The 26,552-nt window shown below is 38.1% G+C and overlaps 1 protein-coding gene across 1 annotated transcript; it reads left to right on the forward strand.

Annotated features, from left to right (window-relative positions):
- The first annotated feature begins 5,546 nt into the window (after positions 1–5,546).
- Positions 5,547–26,009, forward strand: LOC134803946 (endoplasmic reticulum mannosyl-oligosaccharide 1,2-alpha-mannosidase). Its single transcript, XM_063776775.1, has 12 exons — positions 5,547–5,675; positions 5,761–5,943; positions 6,608–6,745; positions 9,224–9,332; positions 10,234–10,419; positions 12,844–12,992; positions 15,358–15,546; positions 17,019–17,206; positions 17,719–17,827; positions 18,292–18,471; positions 22,344–22,484; positions 23,271–26,009. The coding sequence occupies exons 2-12, from the start codon at positions 5,800–5,802 to the stop codon at positions 23,484–23,486; spliced, it is 1,749 nt and encodes a 582-aa protein (XP_063632845.1). The 5' UTR covers positions 5,547–5,675; positions 5,761–5,799; the 3' UTR covers positions 23,487–26,009.
- The last annotated feature ends 543 nt before the right edge of the window (positions 26,010–26,552 follow it).

Consider the following 26,552-nt stretch of genomic DNA (forward strand, 5'->3'; position numbering starts at 1 on the left):
CAATATTAATAAAATATAATTTTTTGGTGTGTCTTGAACCGGAAAATTGCTCAGTCTAATTTTTTCACTGGAATGCCAGCTTATTGCCGTTTTATACCTACAAAATGAAAATCCAAAAAAAATCCCATGTAACTATACTATTTTCAGAAATTGCCTTTTTACTCGCTGTGGAAAATTTCTCTATCCATTTTATTTATTGAATTAAGTTCACAGTTTTCTTTCCATTCATCTATAAAAACATCCAAAAAAATAACGAGCGTATTAAAAACGAAACATAACGGGAACAGTGTGTAGGGAGTGGAGTACAAGCGGGGTGCGTGAGCGGTACCGGCCGCCGCCCGCGCGCGCGCCGCGCCTCGCCCTATACTACCCGGCGGTGCACGGTGGCGGCTTGCTGCTTTTCTATACTAAAAAACGTAATTCAAGACCAAAAAAACTTACTACAATGTTGCCACTGCTGCAATAATTTTTTTGTAAAATATTCTTGGTCAAGCAAATCTTGTCAGTAGAAAAAGGCGGCAAATTTAAAAAATGTAGCGAAGGATTATCGTCCCGCTAGAAGCACAAGGACGCTAATCTGCACTAAACTGCTAAAGGAAGACGGTACATTATTGCGTAACCGCGGGATGGATTTATCTTCGCTTCCAAAATTTCGGTGTCCTGGATGATATTTCTTTTGGATATTTTGGATTTAAGTGTATACGTGACTACTCAGTATATATTTAAAAAGAAATCAGGCTGAGAAATTTTCCACTCTCAGTTTTTAATAGTTCTAAAATACATAAATTTGGGTATGCATTTTTTTTGGATTTTCTTACCCTCTACGCTAGGGTTGCCATAAGTGTGGGGACTCAGACCGGGACATTTAAAGAAAACCGGCCAAGTGCGAGTCGGACTCGCGTCACGTTTCAAGGGTTCCGTAGTACATTACACAATTTGTAACAATGTATTTTTTCATGTGAAACGTGAGTGAAATGTCTATAATTAAGTCCGACTCACGCTTGACTGCACATTTCTAATAGGTTTTCCTGTCATAGATAGGTAAAGAACTATTTTGTGTTTTTTTTTTTCAAAATTTTAGCACAGTAGTAGTTTCGGAGATAAATTTTCCATGTGTTTAAATGATTATTCATTGACCAGTCAAGCTACCATGTAGATTCAGGGGATTCAGGGTCAACCAGCAAAAAACGCGAGTGCAGCGAGCGCGAAATTTTTTGTGACAAAATTGTGAAATTGTGGGCCTAAAAATCCGAAGTTCTCCAGTGAGGCGAGCTTTCATGCGAGGTCGAAGCCGTGCTTCAGGATAAGCTCAGCTAGAGCATAGACGCCAACCAATGTCCATTGTATTAAAAAGCGAAACCGCAGGCCAAGCTTGGCGCAGCGAGGTCAAAGGCTAAACTGAAGAAGAGGAGATTTGGAAGACAAACCAAAAATTTTGGTAAAAAGTGAGGCTGAAGGTCAGAAATCTCCACATTACTTAATAAGCCCGAAGCGCCGCCGAAGCCGCTAACCAGCGCGGTGAGCTTTCATGCGAGGCAAAAGGCCAACTTCTGAAACAAATTTTTATATTTGTTAAAAATTAAGCGACGCCGAAAGTCGAGCTGTAAGAAAGCAGCGCTAGTGTTACTCAACAATAATATGTGTCATATGTACAAGAGTTACTTGGAGGGCCGAAGTTCCATTGATGAGGTTTTAGGCCCTCGGGAGCCTGAAATTCGAGCTCTACATTACAGACTTTAAAAGCTATAAAATAACATAATTTACATAATCATCTAATTATTGTGTGTCTGAGAAACTGATATTGGACATTAGGTAAAAGTAGGTACCATAAAACATTTTTTTTAATTTTGGCCTTATGAAACGTAGAAATGGAGGTATATTATTATTTACCAAGTCCAGCCCCCTACTAAATAACTATGATTTTTAAACCGGGACAATTTTCTTATCGGCCGGGACGCCGGGACACCGTGCTTCAAATCGGGACATGTCCCGGCGTACCGGGACGTATGGCAACCCTACTCTACGCTAAATTATATTCTAAGATCATATAAGAAGAAAAAATTGACAGAGCAATTTTCCGATGAAAATGAGCACCAAAAAAAGGAATTATCATAAAAAAATATTCTCATGTTTGACAAAAGTTTTTGATTTTTTTCTAGTATCACATGCTATACAAATAACTTATTTGGTAAAATAATTTTGGACGGAGGAATTACTCGGTTCAATATATAAACAGATTTGTATTTTTACGTATAAAAACCTAACTTAGGAGTGTTTTTTTTTTTTGGATATTTCATATGTTAGTTTCGGCTCATACTATACAATAACCAAGCAAAATTTCATCGACTGAGGAATTAATGCATGGGTCTCCATACAACATCTTGCTTCGTTTACTCCACTAATAAAACAGAAATACAGAATGAATGAAAACTTTCCAACTTTGCCTCCATAACAATAAAAAAAAATAACTACGCGTGTTTGAGTAGACCTTCTTACCGCTAACGTTTAGATGAAATATTTTATATGTTTTTATTTGTGTAGTTAAATTTATAATTTAAAATTATAGAATTTGGTTAATAATGTATTATTTATTATGTTCATGTTGATTTTACACAAATAAAACTGCAAATTATAGCAAACATTGTTTTTTTTTTATAGGCGTAGTGGCAGAGTGTCACTGTGTCATTACGAACCATAAAGTGGTAACAGACTATCGCACCACACCAAGGTCATTGTGCGACGCACCGATAAGTAAGAGCGAGAAAGAGATATCGCTTTCTGTGTGTTACGGCCAATAAAGCAAATACTGCCTCTAGTTTTTTTTTTATGGATGAATGCCACGATGCTGAGCGGCTACCGCGAAAACCGAAATTGTCAAATTGCGGGGAACTTTCTCTTTTACTCCAATGAAGGCGTAATTAGAGTGACAGAGAAAAATCTCCGCAATTTGCGAACTTCAATTTTTGCGGTTATAGCCCTGTATGACAAATATTTGTGAAATGGAAATTAAAAAAAGCGGCCAAGTGCGAGTAGGACTCGCCCATGAAGGGTTCCGTAACAGCAAGTAACATAATAAAATTGCGGTTTACAATTTATCACGTAGTAATAAAAAACTACTTACTAGATCTCGTTCAAACCACATACATTTTACCACTTTGGAAGTGTCTCTCGCGCTAACTATTTAGTTTAGAACAAAATGATATTAGAAACCTCAATATCATTTTTGAAGACCTATCCATAGATACCCCACACGTATGGGTTTGATGAGAAATTTTTTTTGAGTTTCAGTTCTAAGTATGGGGAACCCCCAAAACTTAAATAATAATAATTATTATTGTTTTTTTTTTCTATTTGTGTGTGAAAATCTTAATGCAGTTCACAGAATACATCTACTTACCAAGTTTCAACAGTATAGTTCTTATAGTTTCGGAAAAAAGTGACTGTGACATACGGACGGACAGACAGACAGACAGACATGACGAATCCATAACGGTTCCGTTTTTTGCCATTTGGCTACGGAACCCTAAAAAAGAGGACTTTGCCGGCCTTAGCCTAGCTGCACCTGAAGGCCTACCGCGAACCACGTTCGATGAGTTGCCTCTCTGTCGCATTTGTGAATTCGTACGTAAGTGTGACAGGGAGGCAACACGTCAAACGTGGTTCGCGGTAGGCCTCCTGAAACGTTATACTTCGCAGCCTCGCTTAGGGAACATAACATCAATATTTCATTGCATGTTTGAGAAAATAACTATTACGTGTGTACAAGGTATTTTTTGGCAATTTTCTTAAATAACTTCTATTATAAAATAAATACATTTAATATATGTACTTAAAATGCGCTCTTTCATTGGGTGTATATAAATATAGTTTGAAAAACTTTATTTTTTAACTTTCTCATTTACCGCCCAAAAGTGGCCCCCCAATGCCCCCAATTTTAAAATTCATTTCTTTACGTTACACGTCCGTCCGTCTTTGGGTCACTAATTTACATATGTGTACCAAATTTCAACTTAATTGGTCCAGTAGTTTCCGAGAAAATAGTCTGTGACAGACGGACAGACAGACAGACGCACGAGTGATCCTATAAGTGTTTCTTTTTTTCCTTTTGAGGTACGGAACCCTAAAAACATCGTTATAAAGAGTTAGACTGGTTTTTCCTACATACGTATAACTAATTCTGAAAGATAATCTTATAGATTCATACCAGGTAAATGCAGTGAAGTGAGTGAAGGCATTGCTAATCTATTTAACGGGTGGTTACGGTTTTTGTCTGCATTCTTGAAATGTTTATCACAAATGATCCTCTTCTTATGGTACTCATAATCCGAAGACTATTCCAACTTGCCACCAACAAGTGTGACCCAAGATTTGAATTCTTCTGGATACTTGTCAGGATTTGGAAAGCGATGGGTTATTGTTCCTGAAAAAATAAATTCACTCTCTTTGTATTATGTTTGCCTGATACATGTAAGATAATGTTAAAATAAGTAGGTATGACACATATTTTTATACCATGTCTGGAGTATCTAGATATGGGATTTTAAACTATACATATGCATAGATATGAGGAGATTCTTATAGTTTATTTTATAGTTAATTAATAATATTTAAATGATAAGTTTTAAGATGTATTCTAATAAGTAATTGTTCATTTTTATTTGTATTAGGTATACTTAGGTTAGATTCAGTAATTGCTATGCCCTTGTAGGGCTCATGTTTGAAACAACTCATTTGTTATTTAATACCTATATGTACAACATGAATGCAAATAAAGAACTTGAACTTGTATGTATTAGGTACCATAATTCCTGAAAATGAACTTACCAGTGTTTTTACAGCAGCACATAGTCTAAGCATTGTAGCAGATTTATCGATAGTGGCCTGCCTTATCAAAAGTTACTAGTACTTAGGTACCTACCACAAAATAAATTTACTGTAAAATAGCGTCCATATCGCACAAAATAACACAGCACACAGCGAATGCTCAACGACGAGGCGGACCAACACAGAGGTACAACTCAACGCACTTTCGAGGTTTTCATAACAGGGCATGTGTTTTAATTCGGGCTATAATCTAATTTCTTTCAGAACCGTAATGAAGGAAATGGCTGAACCATCACTAAAATATTTCAAATTTACCCTCTTCCAGTGACAGCAAAAAAATTGCATGTCTTGGCGGATATGCAAGTGTTGCCAGCATAAAAAAACAGCATAATTAAATCAATTTATAACAAAATTCTTATTTTTTTTCAAAATTTATAGAAAATTATAATAATTACAAATATGAATTCGTACTTATTTTAATTTAAATATTAATGCCACTAAAATTATATACATTTTATAGTGACATCTGGTGAAGTAGTTTGTGTAATCGGAAGTCAACTAATTTTGTCAGAAGCAAGATATAGAAGTCGCCTGCATCTTTACTGACGTTAACTACATTTGAAGTGTCCCCCCCCCGGCTCACATCACAAAAAAGGTGTGATGGCAGAATGATACACAACTCCATTGCCTCAGATTCTTTAAAAAAAATAAGCTATTTGACAGTTCGTGCCGTGCCGTGCCGCAGGGGCTGAAAAATCAAAAAAATGTATTAGAAAATGGCAATGGTGCCGGCTTTGCAGACGTGGAACTTCCACGTAGCGAGTCCTTAATTTTTCTGATTCAGGATATGGGTTAGAATTAAAATTATTAACACATCCTTGTGCTATTGCAGTCCAAAGTAGTTATCCTCTTGACTTATTAACTCACCTTTTCCAGCATATCTTAAAATGAGAATTTTGTAAAATTTAATTCATAATGAGGAGTCCTGGAGCTGACACACAAATTGAAGTGACCGAGGGCGATCTACCAACAGATGTTAACAAATGGAATCCCACAATAGACACATCTTTTTATATAAATGATCAGAGTCAGTCAATATCTCATAGAAAATTTATAAGGGTAAGAAAAAACATTTATTTTTGCATATATGCGTACAGTACGCCCATTAGGAAAGAGCAAACAAATCACAAATGAAAAAAAAAACCTATTTTATATAATTCCAGTTAATTTGGTGTTTAAAATGTAGTGAACATGTACTGCAATAAGGCAGGGTCTTGCTAGTCTGTCCTCAATGAAGATCAAAGCAATATGTTATAAACAAAATCAATACTGGTTTCTTCTGTCCTGACTTGCCTTGAAACAACTGTGTTTCTAACATTTAATTGGCAACTGTAATTGGTGTAATTTAAGTTCAATCTTATCCTCCACAATGATGATTCATGGGTGAAAAGTGAACAATAACATTCTTAAAACAGATATTTTATTTGAGGACAGAGATTCAAGAAGAGCAGTAGTGTTGTGTTTTTTTCTTTTAAATTTATTTGTCATGTGTTGGAATACAGTTAATAGAGGTTTTATAAAAGAGGCAAGTAGCAACAAATTGTAAAATGAATGTCTGAATTAAATGCATTACAAGTATTACAACTATTACATCATATTTTTGAGTAAGTTGTCTACACCCATATTTTTACACTTGACTGTACACAAAAGCAGAATACTGATGCCAAAAGTGTTGACTGTCCTTCAAAGACTTTGTGCCACACAATTCCAATTTTGGTTACAGAGATGGAATCGCTTGTCTCGCCTGCAGAGATCCATTGTGTATGCAGTGATAGTTATAGCTGTAACAGTGGGGGTTCTCTTCTATAATGCTAGGGAAACAAAGCCCGAGGAAAAAACGAATATTAGCCAGCTTCCTGTGGTAAGTCCATCTTAATTATCAATAAAAAAATTATGCAATCACCAGAAGAAACCTTTATGGACTAAGTCAGCTACACTCCCTACAATAATGTCTGCTTTATGACCTTCTGATCTGAGTTGGTAACATAATTCTATTAGTAAAGTAGTAAGTTTAAAAATCAAAGAATACCATAGAGCTACAGCAATCATCCATGTGTATTCAAATTAATTTACTACAATGTTATTAATTTCTGATAAGGAAAGTCTGAAATTTACTATCAGATGGAAACACCATAAACTCCACATAAAGCAAATAGAAATTATTCTATCTACTTCACATCTACTTATGTTATATTTAGCTACCATAATTTTTGATGCCAAGTGCCATTAAACCTTTTTCTCTGAAATGGAATAATTTTGCATATTTATTTTATTTTGTTGTATGGTATACATAATAATAGGCAATTTACTTACATGTTTCATGCTGATAGATTTCCAACTGTAGTATATCAAATAATTCAAATACTTTTCATATATGGGAAAGTTAAAAATGTTGGTCATAGAATGTTTAAACCCGGGATGGGACCTTTACTGATAACCATACATCGGGGTTTTTGGTGCGGGAATGATTTCGTGTATTTATAACTTTGTTTATTGTAAAATAATTACCAAACTATGAATTAAACGTAGGTCGTAAGGTCCAAATATGCTTAGAAATGTTAAATTAGTATCGTTTTTTACAGTTTTTACCTGTTATTTGGCTAGTGTAAAACATTCCCGCACCGAAAACCCCGATGTATGCTGATAACCCATTTATTTAACTAGTGGCTCTAGATGTGAACTGTAGACCTTTTAAAGTCCCAACGGCTTTCATAAATTTGCAAAGTTTTTGCAACTTATAGGAAAATTATTATATATTTGATTTTTTTATATTGAATTTTAAGGGGACCCAAAATTTAATTCCGTATCCTTGGATGTGGTTTTATGTACACTTAAGCAATTTGTGCTTAGCATCTGCTACCATGATTTAAGTATTCCTTTTTAGGGTTCCGTCCCCAAAGGGTAAAAACGGGACCCTATTACTAAGACTCCGCTGTCCGTCCATCCGTCCGTCTGTCACCAGGCTGTATCTCATGAACCGTGATAGCTAGGCAGTTGAAATTTTCACAGATGATGTATTTCTGTTGCCACTATAACAACAAATACTAAAAAGTACGGAACCCTCGGTGGGCGAGTCCGACTCGCACTTGTCCGGTTTTTTTTAATTGATGTAAAGTTTAATGATAATAATACATTTGAGAGTCAGTTACCACATCATTACACAGAATTGGATTACGATCCTATCATGCAGTAGCACTAATAAATATTATGTTTCAGTTTAACATGTGTTCCCACTTCAATATTTGCTCTTATCTCTTCACGGAAAACTTATCAGTATTTAATTACAAACTTATTTCCTTGGGATAACTGATGTGAGTGGGTTCATCAAATGTGAAAGGCCAACATACTATCTACCTAGGCCCACCGGGGTGGAATTCAAAATAAATAGCATATGTATAAAGTGCATGGCCTTAATCAGGTTTTTTAATATACTTTCATTTCTATAATATGTATTATTATGTATACAAGAAGAGATACCTACTTACTGGGTGGAATAGGCTTAAGCACTATGCCACCAACCAAGGAATATCCTTCGTATATTTTTAAAATAACCATTTTTATGTTAGTTAAAGTTTACTTAGCCTATAGAAGGCCCTAGTGTACATGTAGTACCTATGACATTTTGAATGAATTGTGAAAAATGTATATATATAAAGCTTTATTACTTCCATAGTTTTAACAGTTTTATAAATATATTATTTGATGATAGTTTTATATGGACCCCGTTTGGGTAAAAGCCTCCTTCAACCCATGCCATTTTTCACGGTCTTTGGCTGACTCCATCCAGCTTGCACCTGCGACCTTATGAATATCTTCTGCCCAACGCCTTCGTGGCTTGCCTGGTTTCCTTTTTCCTTGTGCTATAGGCCCTGACCATGTTGTTGTTTTAAGTGTCCATCTTTTGTCATTAAATCGAGCAATGTGGCCTGCCCATTTCCATTTGAGTCTCAATGCATGCTGAAGGGAATCTGTGAGTTTGGTTCTCTTTCTTATATCTTCGTTTCTTACTTTGTGAATTTTCCTTAAATGTAATAGACTTCTTTCCATCGAGCGCTGACAAAAAATGTATATATTCAGACCAATCTAACCCTGCATGGCATTTGTAATGGCAAATTGTGGGATTGCATCAACTTTGACATTTTCTTAAACTTGGACAGACTCTACATGTTTCTGATGTTTCCAATGTTGGCAATAATATGATGCGCCAAATGATACACCTACTACAAATTATACAACTGGAAAACTGTGTCATATCCTAAAATAGAACACTCAGTCCCATTCTGCAGTGAAGCAACATGTTCATATTCTAATATTAGCTTAACTGTCTGTGTTAATTTAGGAACCAGTGAAGAATATGTCTCTAGTCAACGAGCCAGTCGCGGAACCAGTATTAATCAGCAACAAACCCGCCTTTGAAATTGAACTGAATGAGAGACCAGTCTTTACTGGTGAGTAATTTGTATGTTTTTTTTTGTTTGAAATGGCGTTCAAATAAAAAAAAGGAATTATCATACTTCGATGATGGCAAACAACCGTATGGCCCCGCTGATGGTAAAGTTCAAAGTTCGAATATACTTTATTCATGCAGGCTTAGCAACAAGCACTTATGAATGGTTGTATTACATATATGTTATCTTAAGGTAATTATCAGAGCAATTTATTGATGTTAATATTATTCTATAGTAATATTGGATTATTATACAGATCAAATTTAATACTAAGAATTTCACAAAAAGATCGTCAAACATAATAAATTGTATAATAAATACTAGTCTAGAATGTTTCTAGAATAAAATCTAAATGTCATACAAAACATAACAAAAGAAGTACAGTCAAGTGTAAAAATGTAGGTGTGCATAAAACTTACTCAAAAAAATGCCGAGGTCTCAATTCGTTGACATAAGAGCTATGGGACATATTTTTGAGTATGATGTGTGCGCCCATATTTTTACACTTGACTGTACATACTTACATTGAAATATCCATTTCCTGATCATTAATCAAATATAACTAAGCGGACACCGCAGCCTATAGACGCTTGTAACTGCAGTAGTGTCACAAGAGATTTGCATATACAAGGAATAGTCAGTCTCGGTAGAAAAAGTACTGAGGTTGATTGAAGTAGCATGACAAATACGAACGTTTCCGAGAAAATGCGAAGGAAATCAATTATGCACTACATCTGTACAGATGGAGCTCATACCTATAAAAAAAGGTTTTTGTTACAAATACGGTTTGAAATATAGAACAATGAAAATTCATCTTTATTATAACGGGTTTCGGTACAAAATTGATTTCACCTATATTTTTTTAATCAGTCTCAAGCAAGGTCATATCTCACTATTCTAGGTCCCACAAACGCGAAACAGTATGCAGTGGTGGAGAGCTTCAGGCACGCGTGGAAGGGCTACAAGACACACGCCTGGGGCCACGACAACTTGAAGCCGTTGTCCGGGATGCCTTACGATTGGTTCTCCCTGGGGCTCACCATCGTCGACGCTTTGGATACTGCATTTATTATGGGACTGACTGAAGGTAGATATTGCTTAGGTACTGTATATTTAGAGGGCCAAATTAAGATGAAATTGTATTATGTTTTATATCTGATGTATAGTGACACTAGAGTCCTGCATATCCTTACCATGTTATAGCATTTATATAAATCTTAAGCTGCCTTTGTACGCAAAACAGGTATCGCTTTTTGCTTACAACGCTACAGTCAAAGTGAAAGATAGAGTAAAATGGCCCTATCCTAGGAAAATATTATAGATTTAGAGATTTAGATATAATTCAGATCTTCCGTGACCATCACACAAAAATACAGTATCTGAATTTATTCAGTGACCTCAGAGATTCAGGCTCTGAATTTCTGAAAAAAAAAATACAGTGTGTGTGTGGTGTGTCACCTATTTTCCTTTATATACCTACTATTTTCCTACGTCATGTCTTGTAAAAAAAAACTGCTAATATTGCGAATACCTATTGGTGGTGTGCGATGATCGTGGTGGTGGGTTGCTAAAAAGGCCTAAAAGCGATGACAATTTTCGTACTAGGTATTGTTTAGGTAGGTCAGATGGCAGGCCGTTAATTATTTCATAGATAAGACTGTTAATTATTTGTAGATAAGCAAAATTGGTTTATGCGAGTAGCGGCTTGGCTATTTGTTATCAAGGTTTTTTTTAATGGTATTTTGTATGGATATTGTTTGCCGATGCGATGTGTACTTGTATTTTACAAACGTGGTTAAAATTAAGTGTTTGAGATGACAGATGATAACTATACGGCTAAATAAATGGAAACTTCATAAATTAGTAGGTATATACATAGTTTGTTACGCTTTAATGATTATTAGATCATATACTTACAGTGGATATTAAACCTTTTTTCATAAGTACATTAATATTATCAAACAACTAAATCTTAACATACCCATATTAAGTCAAAAAAAAAACGCGAGACGATTTTTCTAACCTTCATTTGATAAATATTAATTCATGATCTTATTGACAATATTAATTCATGAAGATTCCGTTCCGAAATGGCTCTCAGATTATAAAGCCAAGGGTCAAGAAGTCGCAAGAAAACAAGCAGAGACAATTCATAAAACTCGATAACAAAATGTGTTGTTAAAGAAGGAAAAAGTCGAAATCCATCATAAAGGTTGAACACGCCATAATGTGGGCATACTTTTTTTGCTTTTATTTTTTGGCATGGGTGAGATAGTGTTTTTTTTGTACCGTAAACGGGGTGAACAGAAATCGCGGGGTGAATAGAGAAATTTTGAACTTTTTCTTTCAAGTTGTTATATTTAAAAACGTACATCTCTTAAATTAGATTTTTTGGAATGCGTATAAAGTAGACTATTTATGCTCTACATTGATACCAAAATAACTTAATCAAACTGCCTAAAAGTTAGATTTTTTTGACTCTAAAGTAAGGTCTCGCCGAGGTAAGAAATGAAGCCTATCTGAACTTTGTTCTAGCGGTAAATGTTTTGACATTAACTAAGTAAAAGTTAGCTAACCTGGTAATATAGTATCTGTAGTACCTAAATAATAAATAATATCACTAATTTTCTCTATAATAAAGCATTTTTTTTTGCAAAAAACCAATAACAAGCAAATTTACGTGATAAAGGGGTCAGTGGACACGCATATGGGGTGAACAGTTACGCCATAAGAGAGGTGTAAAGGCCCGGCCTGGGGGGTTAAAAGACAGGAAAAAATACATTTTGTGTTAAATAGCTGTTTAACAGATATATATACCAATTGCCAATAGAGTATCCACATAATAATGACCAAATTCGATGCCTATGACAGCTAAAACTTAATATTTCTATTCACCCCTTTCTTGTGTCTATCGACCCCGTTTTAAGGATATGGAGAAAACAGGTAGTTTTCTTTGATTTTCTCTGAATTGGGTAGGTAAAAATTTATTTCACAAATGCAAAATTGAAGAACTAACCAAGACTCAAAAAATGATATCAAAATTATTACTTTTATCATTTGGATTATTGGCGAAAATCGTCCTTGAAGTTGAAAATCGTGTCTTTTCACCCCGTTTTACGGTATGCTGAATTTGTAATCACTGAATAAAATATACCACGACAGTTGTCAATTCTGTTATTCGTTTGCAACTTGCACTTTGCAAAACAATTTTTGCCTTAATTAAGTATTGTTGAAAGTTTAATGAACAAACATAATATAATAATATTTTAATCTAATTTTTTACTTTGTAATGTCGATGTACACACTCGTCGAGAGCCTCTCGCCGCTCGGCACCGCTCCGACCCAATCGGAGAAGCGCGAGACCAGACAAGGAAACGCGAAACGAGAAGGGAGCAGCATGTACACAGATATGTCGTTCTCAGCCCGTCTCGGGGTCTCTCGACGAGTGTGTACAGCCCGCATAAGACTGGTGGGGCTTGAATGTTCATTTACCCGTGCACGTTTCGTTCAGAATTCGACGAGGGGCGCGAATGGGTCAGCAAAGAGCTCGTGTTCACGCGCAACAAGGATGTGAACTTCTTCGAGGTGACCATCAGAGTGCTGGGCGGGCTGCTCGCCAACTACCACTACACGCAGGACGAGATGTTCTTGAAGAAAGCGGTACGTGCATTCAGCATTAAAAGTAGATTAGACTTATGCGTAAAAAGTATCTACCGCTCTCTAATAGCTTAACAAAAAGAGATATGTTTCCATATTTAAAACAATTTGATTTTGACAGATACCTTTGAACGCGGACTGTAGTGATAGTGATATATTCCTATTTGGAAAAATATTCCAAGGTAGTATTACTTCTGAAAATGAAGAAATTCTACTTAAGAAATGTTGTACCGTGTATTCTTCTTGGTCGCATCCATCATGACTGATGATCGTGGTTGGTGGGTTTTGTTCGGGCACGAACACACTCTCATCATCGATTCCGGTCCATCGCTTTCCTCACCACGTCATAGAATTTCTGAGATGGTTCCTCGCCTTTGAGTTGGTCAGTCCATCGTGCTGGTGAACGGCCCCGTGACCTTTTGCCATCAGTATTACCAATAACGATTAACCTTTCCAAACATTCGTCTCCCCTTCTCATTATATGGCCAAGGTAACTTAGGAAGCGTTGTTCACAGATTGTGGACAATCGCACTTTCACGTCGAGTTCCAACAGTATGGAGTGATTCGTGCGCTTAGCTGTCCATGGTATTCTCAGCATACGCCTCCAACACCACATCTCAAAGGCGTCGATCCGTTGTTTCTCTCTGCTTTTGATTGTCCACGTTTCGGCTCCATACATAAATATTGGGAATACAAGGGCTCGTACAAGTCTTATTTTAGTGTTTCTGGATATTCCCCGATTACGCCATGTTTTCTGAAGCCGCGTCATGGCATCTTTAGCCATTCCTATGCGCCTTTTGATCTCCGGAACACAGCTGCCATCATTACATATCTTTGACCTCAGATATACGAACTCATCAACAGTGTCTATACCCTTGATTGTACGAGCTGCAGAGAGGCGGCCGGCGCGATCCACAATCATCAGCTTGGTTTTGCTTCGGTTGATTGCAAGACCTAACTTCCCGCTCTCGACCTCCAGTCTGTTGACAAGTTCTTGCATGTCAGATATTGAAGATGCCAAAAGTACAGTGTCATCAGCATATCTCAGGTTATTAATTCTTACCGTGTATTATGTAGGTACTAACATAAAGTCTAGTAGAAGCCCCGTAATGGAAATCATATAACTACCACGAAGATGCATGTTAGGTAAATTTAAATAGGTATGCAAATTAGGATTTTAATAGAGTTATTTTATTCCTGGACAACTAACTTAAACCAGAGGGTTAGTATAAAGTTGTGTCACCTACAAACAAACACGAAGAAATACCATAAGTTACAACAAGTAGCAACCAAGGACCGGAAAACCCCTCTTTACGCTTAATCCTATCAATTCGGTAACCCAATCGATTCGGTTACCTTATCATTCGGCAACCCTATCATACTGTTACCTGATTGTAATGGTAAGCTTATTGAAACGGTAACCCTAACCTTTAACCGAGTTAATCTCAAAACCCCATCGCGATAGGGTTCTTGTTAAGGGTTTTTACAGGTTTTCATTCAGTTATGGTAACCTTTATTATCGGTTGCTCATTGGTTTGCTACATCTAAAGTAGTTTTAGTGATGTGCCGTCAGAACTAAAAAAATACAAAAAAAAATAGTTCATTTTGTTTATTTCATTTATATCATTTATTTCGTTTATATCGTTTGTTTCGTTTATTTAGTTCATTTAGTTCATTTCGTTCAATTTATTCGTTTTATTCATTTTATTAATTTTATTTATTTTATAAACAAAGGAACGGCAAAATACTTGTTAGTGCTGGAGGCTTCATAGACCGCCCTTGCCAACCTCGGTTATTCAATAATAAGTTGAATTTAAGTGTGCGTAAAGATTACAATCGTTTGAACTGGTCAAAAACCTTATAATGAGGTAACTGAATAGACTGGGTTTTTATTTCGGTTACCGGTAACAGAGGTTAACTCGATCTGATACGGTTACCGAATCAAAGTGTTACCTTATCAGACGGTTACCGTTATGGTAGGGGTTTTTATAACCACTTCTAAAATACCCTATGAAAAACCCCGGTTAAGGTAACCGGTTCCGGTCCCTGGTAGCAACACAAGCAATAATCTAAAATATAGGCTATATAGGTATCTGATTTATTTATATTAAATTGTAAATGTATGCGCTATTTAAAAAAAGGTAGGAATCAAAACGAGCGGCGAACTTTAATAAAGCGAACGGAAAAACATCCTCAGTCTGGCAAACGCATTTTGTCAGTCAATAAGAACCAGGAAAACTATACTCATCACTTTTGGGTTCTAGTACTAGCGTAAGGCAGACAGTATGATTCTCTTCGTCTATGTTTCAAATGCGACAGCTCTGGGTCAAACTATAGCGTGTAAAGTGTCAATGTTTTTTTTTTGCAGGAGGACCTAGGCGACCGTCTGATGGCAGCGTTCAACTCGCCTTCGGGCATCCCGTACTCGGACGTTAACCTGGGCACGCGCACCGCGCACGCGCCCGAGTGGTCTCGCTACAGCACCACGGCGGAGGTCACCACCGTGCAGCTCGAGTTCCGCGAGCTGTCGCGCGCCTCCAACAACCCGGCGTTCGAGGCGAGTACCACGTGATATCAGCGTAGAGCTGCGACCGTTCGACGGCCGCGCAAGTGGTCTTACTATACTTACCACTCTTGAGATATGTAAAAACAGTTTTTCCATCCATTGACAATAAGAAACACACACCAACTAATTTTTCTCAAAAATGGACGGCAAAGTCGACTTTGCCGTTTAAAAAATAGGTTGCGAAGCGCGTAGTTGATGGTCAGTCAAAAATTAAAAAGTTAAAAACATTGCAGTCTCGATTTTGGGACTGCAATGTTGCATACAAATTCCATTATTTGTCGAGTTCCAAACTTTTTAAAAGTTGAAATGGCCATATCAAATGAAGGCACAGGCCCTTTAAACAGCCAAACAGATGATTAGTACCGCGACTATTTAGCTGTCTCAAATAGGTTGGCGTATTTTCGGCAGAAAAATACACTTCTATTTTTTTATTAAAAAATAAAAAGGCGGCAAAGCTAATTTTTACAATTGTTTCTACTTTTTTCTGTGAAAATATATACGTAAGAAAGTTGCTTTTGTAAAATATTTCTATGATATTTATATTTCTTGCACCATTTTTGAGAAAAGCACTATATATGACTTGGCTGGAAGGCTACTTGCTGTCTTCGGATTCAATTAAACGGACTCCCAAGGTCGTCCGTTTAAAACGAATCCTCAGCCTGCAAGTAGCTACTTCCGAGCCTCGACAATAATGTACTATACCTATCGTTTAAAATGGCTTCAAGCTCGTGTTGTCTTGTTTGTTCAAATCGTAAACTATATTTTTGTAAGCACATATACTATCTTAATACTCGTAGTCTCGATTTTAATCTAATCTCATTTCCACTCTCTACAATTCTGCACAATACTAAGGCCCAGTTGCACCAACCACATTTAACAGACTGATTAACGTCAGACAGCAGGGAAGTATGGTATTTTTCATACAAATAAATTTAGCGGACGCGTTAACGGTGACAGACGGTTTGGTGCAACCGACCCTAATTATTTCTGTTTAGTAATCATAGTTGACTGGTAGAGAATGCCGGATAGTACTCTTTAATGTGGATTTTTATTAAATAAATTAATAAATAAAAATAATAAATAATAATGTGTGGTGTTGGAAGCATATGGTCACACTGGAACCATTTGATCGAGCAGTTTGGTAGAATAAAAAATATATCGCTTCTAGATAAAATAGTTAATTTCAAACTACTTCAAACTTCAATATTCATTCAACAAATAGGCCACAAGGGCACTTTTACACGTCAACATTGAATTTACATACAAGCAAAAATAATAACAATACATCAACAATTTTATTTATAAAATACAACTAACTGCAATTACCAATTCAAACTAACGTATTACAATTACTTAGATATGTATATGGTTTACGAATTACATAAAAAAAAAATAAAAAAAAATACAGATACAAAAACCAAAAAAATCTATAAATAATAAATATGAAAATCTAAAATATCCAGGACGCAGCGGCAGCGGTATCGGAGAAGATCCACCAGCTGCCTAAGAAACACGGTCTGGTGCCCATCTTCATCAACCCTCACACCGGGCAGTTCCTGCCGCACGCCACCATCACGCTGGGGGCGCGCGGCGACAGCTACTACGAGTACCTGCTCAAGCAGTGGCTGCACACCGGCAAGACCATCAACTAGTGAGTCCTCTACACACAGACAAGACATCCTTCATACTGAGCATAGTAGCTCTACACCCTCTGCCACGCATACGGTAGTTTTACTCCATTTTCGAGTCGAATGTGTCTTTGTGTGACGTCCGGTCTTTGAACGGACCAATCACGGCACGGGACCTCGCACATCTCGTCCCCCGCACCCCCGTATTTTTGGCAGCATCGGTTTCATGAAATAATTGCTCTAAACTCGGTCTAGAGGATTCCTAGTCTATGATTTCTACTTACGATCGAGTCAACTAAACTACTAGCTCTTGCATTTTTGTACACATACTCCAATTACAGAAGGTCGGTAGAGTAGAAGGAGCGAAACTCTTCCTTTCTGACTATGTCTGAGGGAAGTAAGTATACAAATTCGAGAGCTCTTGCCCTTACTGTCTTCCCAACGAAACATTTTATATATTCTTCTCCACTTTGTCCTTACAGTTTTTTTGTTTATATTTTCAGATTGAAATTGAAAAATGTATTTGTGTTTTCAGTTTGCTGGACGACTATCTGACCGCGATTGAGGGTGTACGGGAATTCCTGGCGAGACGGTCGACGCCTAACAAGTACTTATTCATTGGGGAGTTGCTGGCCGGATCTGAGGTGAGTGTGCTAATAAATATTTTTGTCTGTAGTAAATAAACGAAAATTAATCTGCAATAAGGTCTCAGCTAGAGAGGCCATAGGTTGACGTTATCTCAGATACAGAGGTAAATTCCTATAATATATATACTAATTCCAGTTAAAGAGGTTTGTTTTGTCTCACTAACAGAGGTAATTCAATGGCAAAGTGCCGGGACCCTTATCCAGGTCCCACTTAACCAAGTTTCACTGTATTAACTTACTTACATAAACATTATTTAATGTCCATTAAAAAAAAGTATCCATTGTATTTTGGGTAAGAAATACAAATTATTAACAAGTTGCATTTTGTTCGCTCAAAGGTTTTAAGACATCACTAATCACTCGTCACGGAAGATTCTTTGAAATTTTGGGGAAAAATAATTGGTAATGACTAATGACCTATGATCCCATACCCGGTGTTGATCCATGACTGAACGTTCCAGGCCTTCAACCCCAAGATGGACCACCTGACCTGTTTCCTGCCGGGCACGCTGGCGCTCGGCCACGCCAACGGGCTGCCCGACTGGCACATGACCATGGCCGAAGAGCTGATGACCACGTGCTACCTCACATACAAGGCGCACCCCACGTTCCTAGCGCCGGAGATCACGCATTTCAACTTGGTGAGTACGTCATCTGATATAGCATGCTTGTAAGACCAGAGGGCCAAGAAACGCACCACGAACGCAAACTCCGAGCGTGCACGTTCGACGCTGACGTGACGTCGCCCCTCATGTGTACATTTGTTTTGACCAATGTATGGCGGACGGAGCGTGCGTTTTAGAGCTGATGCGTTAATCTCCTGATGGGAGTGGTGCCTTACTAGTTTGCCACGTTTCATTTTACCAATTTTCGTTTGGCATATTGTAGCTTTGGCTGAATAAATAGATACTAGATAGGCTTTTAGTAAATTATTATCACAATTAGAACAACTTTTGGATATAAAGTCGAAGTGTATGATGCAGGGGCCCCCGAAAACAATAAGATAAGATAACCCTCTTCCCAGGTCATCTGGGGTCGGGTCTCCTTGTACATTTGCGCTAGAGAGCTCCTGTTCTGGGTTGTCTGCGTAGTTAGGCTGTCCTGGTTCATCTCTTTTTGTACTTTGGCTCACCAAGTAGTGGGGAGTGTACCTCGTCCTCTGGATCTGTTTGGTATGTTCAGAGCCTTTTTGACTACATAGTCGTCTTCTCGCCTGGAAATGTGTCCGACCCAGCGTAGTCGGCTTTCCTTGATTTTTTCTAGCTATTAGACTACTGCTACTTTAAACGATCCATATCCGAGAGTAAAACAGTACCTATCCCTTTTTAATAACAAAACTTCCGTGAGACACAGACATATCAAATATATTAACAACGGGTCACTCACGTATTTTAAGTTGAAGAACAGGGATAGCCGGGGCTCTGCAGTGACGGAACACGTATTGGATTCGGATTCGACTCACTATATACGTTACGATAAGGTAACCGTGCTGGCAAAAGAAAAGTTTGTGATTCAGCGAACAGTACGGGAGGCTATCGAAATTAGTCATCATCCGAATTTTAACCGTGATTGTGGTTGGTGAGTGCCTACAAGCTGGAAAACTGTATGGGTACTACGTCGGTGGACAGTGTGGACGAACCATTAGCGAATGACGTAGTGAGTGTTGTGTGCAACCCATCTATCATTTGACAATAATGCCATAAATGAGGGTAGTTTCTCGCCCCCCCTGCCGCCACCGGCGCCTGCACCGAGTCATCGGGCGCGGAGAGCTGCGGCCCGCAGTCTGCGCCGGTCCGTCACCGTAAACGCAAGCTCCTGATGACACTCCTCGGTACGCAGTACCTATCCCGTTTAAAAAAAAAAAATATTGGCCTAAGGTTCAAACAGTGATTATACAACAGCGCGCAAGGTGAGCGAGTAAAGTAAACACTCCCCAGTGTCCGCTATCGAAAAAAGCTGTATAGAAAATTAAGATTTAAAAGTTACAGGGAGAACTTCTAAGCAAGTTCATATTATTATAACGCGCCATTGAAACCTACGCGCGTCAAACACCTTCCTGCGCCGTGGCTCACGCCGGATATTAAGACACAGATGGCCAAGCGTGACCGAGCTCGCGTAAAATTTCGACAAAGCCCTTCAGATAGTAATCGTCAGAAGTATCTATCGTTACGTAACCGCTGCAATAAGGTCTGCAGGGAGTCAAAGCGTCGATACATCCACAGTTCCATTGATGAATGTCCCCCTGCTAAATTATGGAAGTTTTTAAAATCACTCGGGGTGGGCAAATCTCAATCTAGTTCATCCAGTATCCTTGATATAAATGGTATTAACCAATACTTCAGTACTTCACCAGTTACTCTAGACCCTTCCCTTAAACATTCTACCTTGTCACTTCTTGCAGCTTCTACAACCAACTCCAGCTTAGATCCTTTTGAACTCGGCTGTATTTCTGCACAAGAGACACAAGCAATCATCAAAGCTATTAAAACGAAAGCCGTCGGTGACGATAACCTTAGTGTAGATATGCTCATGCTCGTGGCGGATTTTATTTCTCCTATCATTTCTAACATTATTAATTTCTCCCTTTCCAGTGGCACGTTTCCGGCATCCTGGAAGTATGCACATGTCATTCCTCTCCCAAAAACTTCCAATCCTGCATCTTTCTCCCAATATCGTCCTATCTCCATTCTTCCTATACTATCAAAAATTATTGAACATTTCGTTAACCGTCGCCTGCAATCCCATCTTAATAAAAATTCATTGTTTAACCCTCTCCAATCTGGGTTTCGCCCCGGGCATAGCACAGTCACCGCTTTGGTTAAAGTCACCGACGACATTCGTTTTAATATAGAGTGCAAAAAGCTAACTGTCCTTGTTCTTCTTGATTTTAGTAGTGCCTTCAACACTGTAGACTTTGACATCCTTCTAGGCACACTCAGCACTCTAAGAATCTCACAAACTTCTCTCTCGTGGTTTCATAGCTACCTTTCTGGCAGACGCCAGCGGGTCAGAGTAGATGACAAGCTGTCCGACTGGTGTGAGCTCACCGCTGGCGTCCCACAAGGAGGAGTGCTTTCTCCCCTTCTTTTCTCTATTTTTATTAATGGCATCACCGAAGCACTTACATCATCATACCATCTTTACGCAGACGATCTACAGATTTATGCAGCGGCCAGTATAGATGATCTTTCTTCATTGATTACTCAAATCAACCTTGATTTGGAATCCATACGGGACTGGGCGTGCAAATTTGGTTTGAAAATCAATGCTAGGAAGTCGCAGGCGATTATCATTGGTAGTCCTTATTATGTAGGCAAGCTTTCGGACATGGTGGTACCCGACATTTTGTTTGATGGGACTAATATCCCTTTCTCCTCTACTGTCCGAAATTTGGGTATCACCATGGATCAGACGCTTTCTTGGTCTCCCCATGTTGCTGAGGTGAGTAAAAAAGTTTTTGGATCCCTCCACTCTCTTCGACGGCTGCAGAATTTTCTCCCTCTTCATACTAAACTGACTCTTGCCCGTTCTCTCTTGCTCCCTCTTCTGGACTATGGTGACGTTGCGTATCTGGACCTTAATGAGGAATTGCTGGATAAACTTGAGCGTTTACAAAATGTTTGCATCAAGTATATATTTGGCCTCCGTAAATATGATCACGTCTCCAACTTTCGCTCCCAGCTCGAGTGGTTACCGATCCGCCGACGCAGAGATGTGCATGTCGTGTCGTTGCTGTTCAATATACTCTTCAACCCCCGTTCCCCATCTTACCTAACGGAAAGATTTAACTATCTGGCTGAAGGAAGTGATCACCGTTTACGATCTAGCTGTAATCTCACGCTTACTATTCCGCCTAATAAGACGCGAACATATGCAAATTCTTTTACGGTGCGCGCTGTGAAGTTGTGGAACGAGTTGCCCCTGTCGCTCAGGCGGTCCCAGTCTGTGGCGTCCCACTCAAGGCTAATCTGAAGAAGCTTTGGCTTTCCAATCAGCGTGATCTGGTTAAGTACTAAACCTTTAAGGTTTAGTACTTATACGTTTAGTACGTATATATATATATATATATATATATATATAGTTGTATGTATGTATGCTAGTATGTATTTTATGTATTTTTATTCTATAATATTATTTATGTATTTTATGAGTTGACAATACGTTAGTTTACTTTTTCTAAATATTACTGTACATCCCGTAAGTTTGTCTATCTGACCTGACTGGAGTTTTCCTCTCATCTAATCGAAGGTTAGCTGGAAGAGATCCCTTATAGGGATAAGTTCGCCTTTGTACTTCCATTACTGTAATTTATTTTTGTAAACCTGTGTTGTGTACAATAAAGTGATTACTACTACTATTATAAGAACTTTTTCTGTTGCCTCATTAGAGATTTCCAGAAATATACGTTGTAAGATACGATGAGTGAGAATAACGATGTTTCTCAGCCACAAAGGGGGCACTGTTGTATTTTTTATAAAAGTATTTATAGTTTTAAAATGTATATTTTGTGCAGGCGAGTGCCACGTCAGACATGTACACGAAGACGGCGGACTCGCACAGCCTGCTGCGGCCCGAGTTCATAGAGAGCCTATTCTACATGTACCAGATCACCGGCAACGCCACCTACCAGGACTGGGGCTGGCAGATTTACCAGGCATGTTCACATTTAACACGACACGAGTAAAACGAACTTCCTTGATCTGCTTTAGGCTCGTCGCACGTTGCTGATGTTTTCGTATGTATTTAGCTCGTGAGAATACTTACAGAGGGCCTACAAATTGCGGGCATCTTTCTCTATAACTCTAATAGTAGTAGTAGTAGTAAACTCTTTATTGTACAAAAATACATATTAAAAATAACATACAATTAGTAAGAAGTACAAAGGCGAACTTATCCCTTTACTCTAATTACGCCTTAATTGGAGTAAAAGACAAGGATGCCCGTAATTTTCCAACTTCGGTGTTCGCAGTAGACCCTCAGACACGCATGGATCATTTTTCAAAGAAGTACAATCGTCTGCGCTCGCGGTGTTACAGTTAAGAAAAATTTGCCTTAATCCTTGCAACCGAGCGGCTACCTGCAAGGCGTTCAAACGAGTATCGCCCTAAGGGTGGGACACCGCGAACACAGGCTAATATTGTACGTACCTATGGGAGAGTGCTCACTGAGTGCGAATGTTTGCAAGTTATACGCGTACTTCCGGCGTTCGAATTAATCCGGGCTAGTTGGGGTTTTTAAAAGCGTTCGTACAGTTGTAGCAGCTGCAAAGATAGTTTACCCCGTCTGCAAAAAACTTCTATGCAGTGATCTGGATTGTACACCGTTCACTGCGATTCGAACACATAAAAAAACTACATTATTTAGCCAGAAACCAGAATTCAGTGTGTTACCAGTTACGTTTATGTTTGTCTCGTACTAACCCATTTTCTCTTTTCCCCAGGGCTTCGAGAAGTATGCCAAGGTCGCCAACGGTTACACGTCTCTAGCCAACGTGAAGAGTGAGAAGCCGGTGCAACGCGACATGATGGAGTCGTTCTTCCTCTCCGAAACGCTCAAGTACCTCTACCTCTTATTCAGCGACGACAGATACCTTATAGACTTGAGCAAATACGTTTTGAACTCCGAAGCTCATCCCCTGCCTATACACAAGTCATAGACTTACATACGCATCTTTTCCGGAAATTATGTGACCACTCTCATGTACAGTTATCATAGACTACACAGACACCACATTATGAAGCGTTTACAAAGAGCACGAGGTCACCACGATTGGAGTAGCACAACTAGGGGTGGTATTCCACCTATCCAATTTCTTGTCCTATCTGTATTGCGTCTCACATTTTGTTTTAATGAGAGTGAGACGCACTGACATTGGACAAATAAATTGGACCTGTGGAATACCACCCTAAGATATTTTCTACACTATTTTATAATTGGTATAACAACCCAGGTACACTTCTAACGCTTATTTTTTGTACATATCTTTAATTTACACGAGTAGTGGTCGTAATAATTAGTATAACAACCCAGGTACACCTCTAATGCTTATTTTTTGTACATATCTTTAATTTACACGAGTAGTGGTCGTAATAATTAGTATAACAACCCAGGTACACCTCTAATGCTTATTTTTTGTACATATCTTTAATTTACACGAGTAGTGGTCGTAATAAGCGATCGCGCTCCCATACTAAATTTTGTTTGGGAGCGCTTATGTGTGGTGACCTCGATTGTCTCATGTGTGTCGTCTAGTGGTTGAGGTGGCCTGTGACATTTAGCAAATAAGCGCGGTAAACCACCATCCCTAGGAAGTCTATATGAAAGAGGGTAGTACTTTTCTTAGTAATCGACTTACCTGACTGAATTCCCACGTCCGAGCGACGCGATCCTTAATAACTTTCAAATGCGGCCATTTATACATAGAAGCCCTCTGTACAGCCGCCTAGCTGCTGCTAGCTGTCCTGCTTAATCCTTTGTATTGATAACATACTTAATTTTTTCCATGAAGTTCGTTTGTACAATTTTATCGACCGTGTATCTGTATAAGGCAAACCGTGGCATATTATTACGTTTTCATTGCGATTTGCAATAAAATTAAATGTTGTTATTATTCTATATGTACGAAGTACCCTTATAATTGTCCTTTTGCCAGCGACTTCAAAACTGTCGCAGAAGTTGTGAAACTAACATTAACTCCATCCTTATAATACTTGGTACTGAATCAAAGTACTTACGTGGTTATAAATGTATTATATACATTTGTGTACTTGTAAACAGGACTAAGATAATTTTTATAATAAGTACATTTAATGCACGTAAAATAGTATCTTAAGGTAAGCTCCCGAGTGAGATAACTTTTTATTATAATATGTATAATAGTCTTACAGGTTTTAAATTAGCTACGAAACAAGTTTCTTATGTTCACATTATTACATTTATTCATGAGGCAACATCTTGTAATGCGCTTAGTAAGTTAGCATTATCAAGTAGATACACACGTACTGTTTTAAATTTTATGTATGGTTGGTTGCCTTTTGGTACACCGAAAAACATTAGGCATAGCATCGTAAGAATAGGCCACGTACAGTCGCCTGCGTTCGCGGTGATCCACTTTTGAACCTTAATATACTGGAATAGACTCTAAAAGTGGAACACCGCGAACGCAAGAGACTGTACGTAGGTACCATGTCATGATGTCTCGAAACTGCCTCGCCCTTTAGAGCCACCCCACACTAGCGTCTTTTGAGCGTCGGCGTCTAGTCAGCGCTATGGAAAATGGCGTCGCTGCGCAGTTGCGCCAACGTTGCGTCGAGCAACGGCCGTAGAGTTGACTAGACGCGGACGCTCGGGAGACGCTAGTGTGGGGTGGCCCTTTATTTTTATAATAAAATATTTTTACCATAATTTTTCACTTGGTTGTATAGTTTGTAACAATACTAACAATTGTCTTTTCTTGAGATGCAAGTCTTACCAGTGAGATTAAGTTGAAAGTAAGTCAAAACGCATGGTTTAACTTACCACCATGTCATTTTGTTTTGCGAGTGCGGGACCAATCGTTTGATATGGCAACGTCATGTTTTCATGTAATTTAAAACGAAATCGATCGAATTTGTTGTTACTAGACCTTGTTTATGAGATGTTATTATTTTAGTTACTTTAATTGGTTTTCCGTTGGAACATATTTTAATGAAATTTTATAATGAGTTGTAATAGTTATTAAAATTTTAGACTTATATAATTTATACTCGTAATATTCTTGACGCGGCGTATTGTGTGTACACGTTAATAAGCCCGGAGATCAATAATAGAAGGATAACGCCCTGCATGTAACCCAATCATAATATAATAATTCGCTTTATTAATAATTCTCTTTAATAATTTTGCGTGCATTTATGCGGTTGATAGCTATCGTTTAAATAATATATATTTGTATCATATTGTTTTACCAAAAAGCAAGGCATTACACTTAATGTACTCTTAAGTTGTTTTTTTATTTTATTTAAAACTGCCACTGTCGATGGCGTGTAAAGATGTATTCTATGTTAATCATTCAGTAAAGTGTATGTAAATATTATTTTTATTATGCATTCCTGATTTATAAATATTTAGTTACCAAAAAACTAGTTAGGCAAAACATACTGATAGAATAGATAAATGTAATAAATCATGTATCTACTTATTTCAACAGTTTCTTTCTCTTACTCTTATAAGGTACCTACAAGTTCTACCAATTTTCCTTTCGCCAAGTGAGACCATTGTCGTTATTTGTCCGAGTTACTTTATTATTTATTTATTTTAACTTATTGCACAAAAGAAAACTTATCGTACAAAAGGCGGACTCAGTACCGTCTTTACCATAAGGGCACATGGGGCCCGTGCCTAGGGCCCCAATCCTCAGGGGGCCCCGAAGGACAGACAGTAACAGTATATTTGATTACCTATAAAAAATGGAAGATCATAGTAGAAAAAAAATCGTTTATTTCGCTTTCTTTACTTTCCAAAAGGACCCCAAATTCTTATGTGCCCGAGGGCCCCAGTATAGTTTAAGACGGCCCTGGGCGGACTTAATGCCAAAAAGCATTCTATACCAGTCAACCTTATTAGCTTAGTGGACATTCTTCTTGGCGTCACCGTGAATGTTCGCGTCATCAAACACCAAACTACGCCTTTTAGTTCGGACATTCCTTATTAGTCTCATTCGGTAGGTATTCAGATAGTCAAA

The sequence above is a fragment of the Cydia splendana genome, chromosome Z (genome assembly GCF_910591565.1).
Source record: "Cydia splendana chromosome Z, ilCydSple1.2, whole genome shotgun sequence".
In the NCBI taxonomy this organism is placed as follows: Eukaryota; Metazoa; Arthropoda; class Insecta; order Lepidoptera; family Tortricidae; genus Cydia; species Cydia splendana.

Excerpts from the sequence above, each read along its gene's own strand:
- LOC134803946 (XM_063776775.1), top strand. The coding sequence starts at position 5,800 with ATGAGGAGTCCTGGAGCTGACACACAAATTGAAGTGACCGAGGGCGAT. Across the intron at positions 5,944-6,607 it reads CTCATAGAAAATTTATAAGG|AGATGGAATCGCTTGTCTCG; the intron begins GTAAGAAAAAAC and ends TTTTGGTTACAG. Across the intron at positions 15,547-17,018 it reads CCAACAACCCGGCGTTCGAG|GACGCAGCGGCAGCGGTATC; the intron begins GCGAGTACCACG and ends TAAAATATCCAG.